Source organism: Alligator sinensis, unplaced genomic scaffold, assembly GCF_000455745.1.
Source record: "Alligator sinensis unplaced genomic scaffold, ASM45574v1 scaffold766_1, whole genome shotgun sequence".
Classification (NCBI taxonomy): domain Eukaryota; kingdom Metazoa; phylum Chordata; order Crocodylia; family Alligatoridae; genus Alligator; species Alligator sinensis.
In genome coordinates, this window is record NW_005842390.1 from 953393 (window position 1) to 954935 (window position 1543).

At 40.2% G+C, this 1543-nt stretch overlaps 1 protein-coding gene across 1 annotated transcript in view; it reads left to right on the top strand.

Moving 5' to 3' along the window:
* The window catches only part of LRIF1 (ligand dependent nuclear receptor interacting factor 1), a 10728-nt gene extending 10002 nt beyond the window's left edge, over positions 1–726 (top strand). The window contains exon 4 of the mRNA XM_025211154.1: positions 1–726. This exon is cut by the window's left edge and continues 239 nt beyond it. Within this exon, the coding sequence (XP_025066939.1) occupies positions 1–226 (226 nt within the window). The 3' untranslated portion in view covers positions 227–726.
* Positions 727–1543: the final 817 nt, after the last annotated feature.

A 1543-nucleotide genomic window follows, 5' to 3' on the forward strand; every position in this document is an offset into this window, starting at 1 on the left:
TAACCAAGTTATGCGCACATGCAGTCCAGTTTTAGTTTCTTCAGGTGATGAGGACGACGACGATGATTCGGTTATCAAAGGTTCTTTCAGAGAAGATACTTTCCCTTTGTCTCCACCAGACTTAGATGAAACGATCAGAGATGAAAAAATAAAACGACTCAAACAGCTGTTACGAGAGCGAGAGGCTGCTCTAGAAGAGATGCGTAAAAAGATGCAGCAGACATGAAAAAACAGACTTGTCATCTGGCCCATATTTACATAAACTCAGTTAACTTCAGTGACTTCAGCAAGAAGGGAATTGGTTTTACTGCCTCTGAAAGGTTAAAATGAACATAAAATAAATCTCCTTTCCTAATAGATAGATTCTCTTACAGTGTAAGTGTATATACATGAGAAATAAACCCCAAAGATCAGGAATAGATGAACTGCGTTTTCCAAGATTCTGCTTTTGCAGAGTCTGTTTATATCAAAGAGCCTACTGTGCAGATAATATGCTACTTTAACAGTGTATTCTCTAGCCTTTAGACTGAAAGTTTTCTTTATTTAGTGTTAGAAGATGAATGTTTGAAATTTCAAAGCCTTTTTTTTTAGAAATGAAATGTGATTTACAGAAATTAACTGTAGATATCTTTTGTTATTGCATGTTCATGTGATTTCCACAGAAATGAACTTTAAATTGTCTTAATACTTTAGTGGTCAGTATTTAAATAAAGATTATATGAATGATCTGGGGTCCTGAATGGGTGGAGACAGCCAGGGATCAGTTTTATACCAGCTTATGCTGTTGTCTGCTACTGGGGCTAATATATATAGAGAGACTTTTAAAGCTTTATTTTCACAAGCATTTATGAGGAATTTGTCACTTTTTGGTATTCCAGTGTGGGATTATACTGCAAAGTATAATCTATTTTCTATTTGAATAAGCATAATTTAAACTATAGGCGAGTCTCCGGTTAAGTATGTGAATGTACATGTATGTCTATGTAGTCTTATCAGAAGTTCCTACTATTTTGAAAATCATGAGCCAAATCCTATTTCACTTTTAAGCCCTTAAGTGTCAGTTCAATATGGTTTGGATTCTATTTCAACCTAAAGCAAAATAGGAACACTCAATTACACCGGGGGGGGGGGGGGGGGTGCCTTTTAGCCCAGGCTGTCTTTTAGATGTCCTGCCGGCAGCATTTGGTCCCTCTTACTGTGTGGACTGTGGCAGCAATACACAATCCCCCCTCCACTGGTGGCACACAGCCCACTTCCCGTGCAGGCTGCACAGGCACCACCTGGGCCCTCCCCAACCATATATCAGTGGGAGAGGCAGCCACCAGGACTTGCATGCTCCTACTTTACAGCGATAAGATTTGGAGGCATATATAAGCAGAAGTGACTGATATTCTGTAGGCTGCCATGGCTGACCTAACCACAGCTGTACAGTGGCATTTCTGGACAGGATAACTAGCTGGAACTGTGGGATCTTATGGTTTGCCAACACTGCATGACCAGCAGGGGCCCCAGAAGTTGTGCATGGGGAAGCAAACCTTCATAG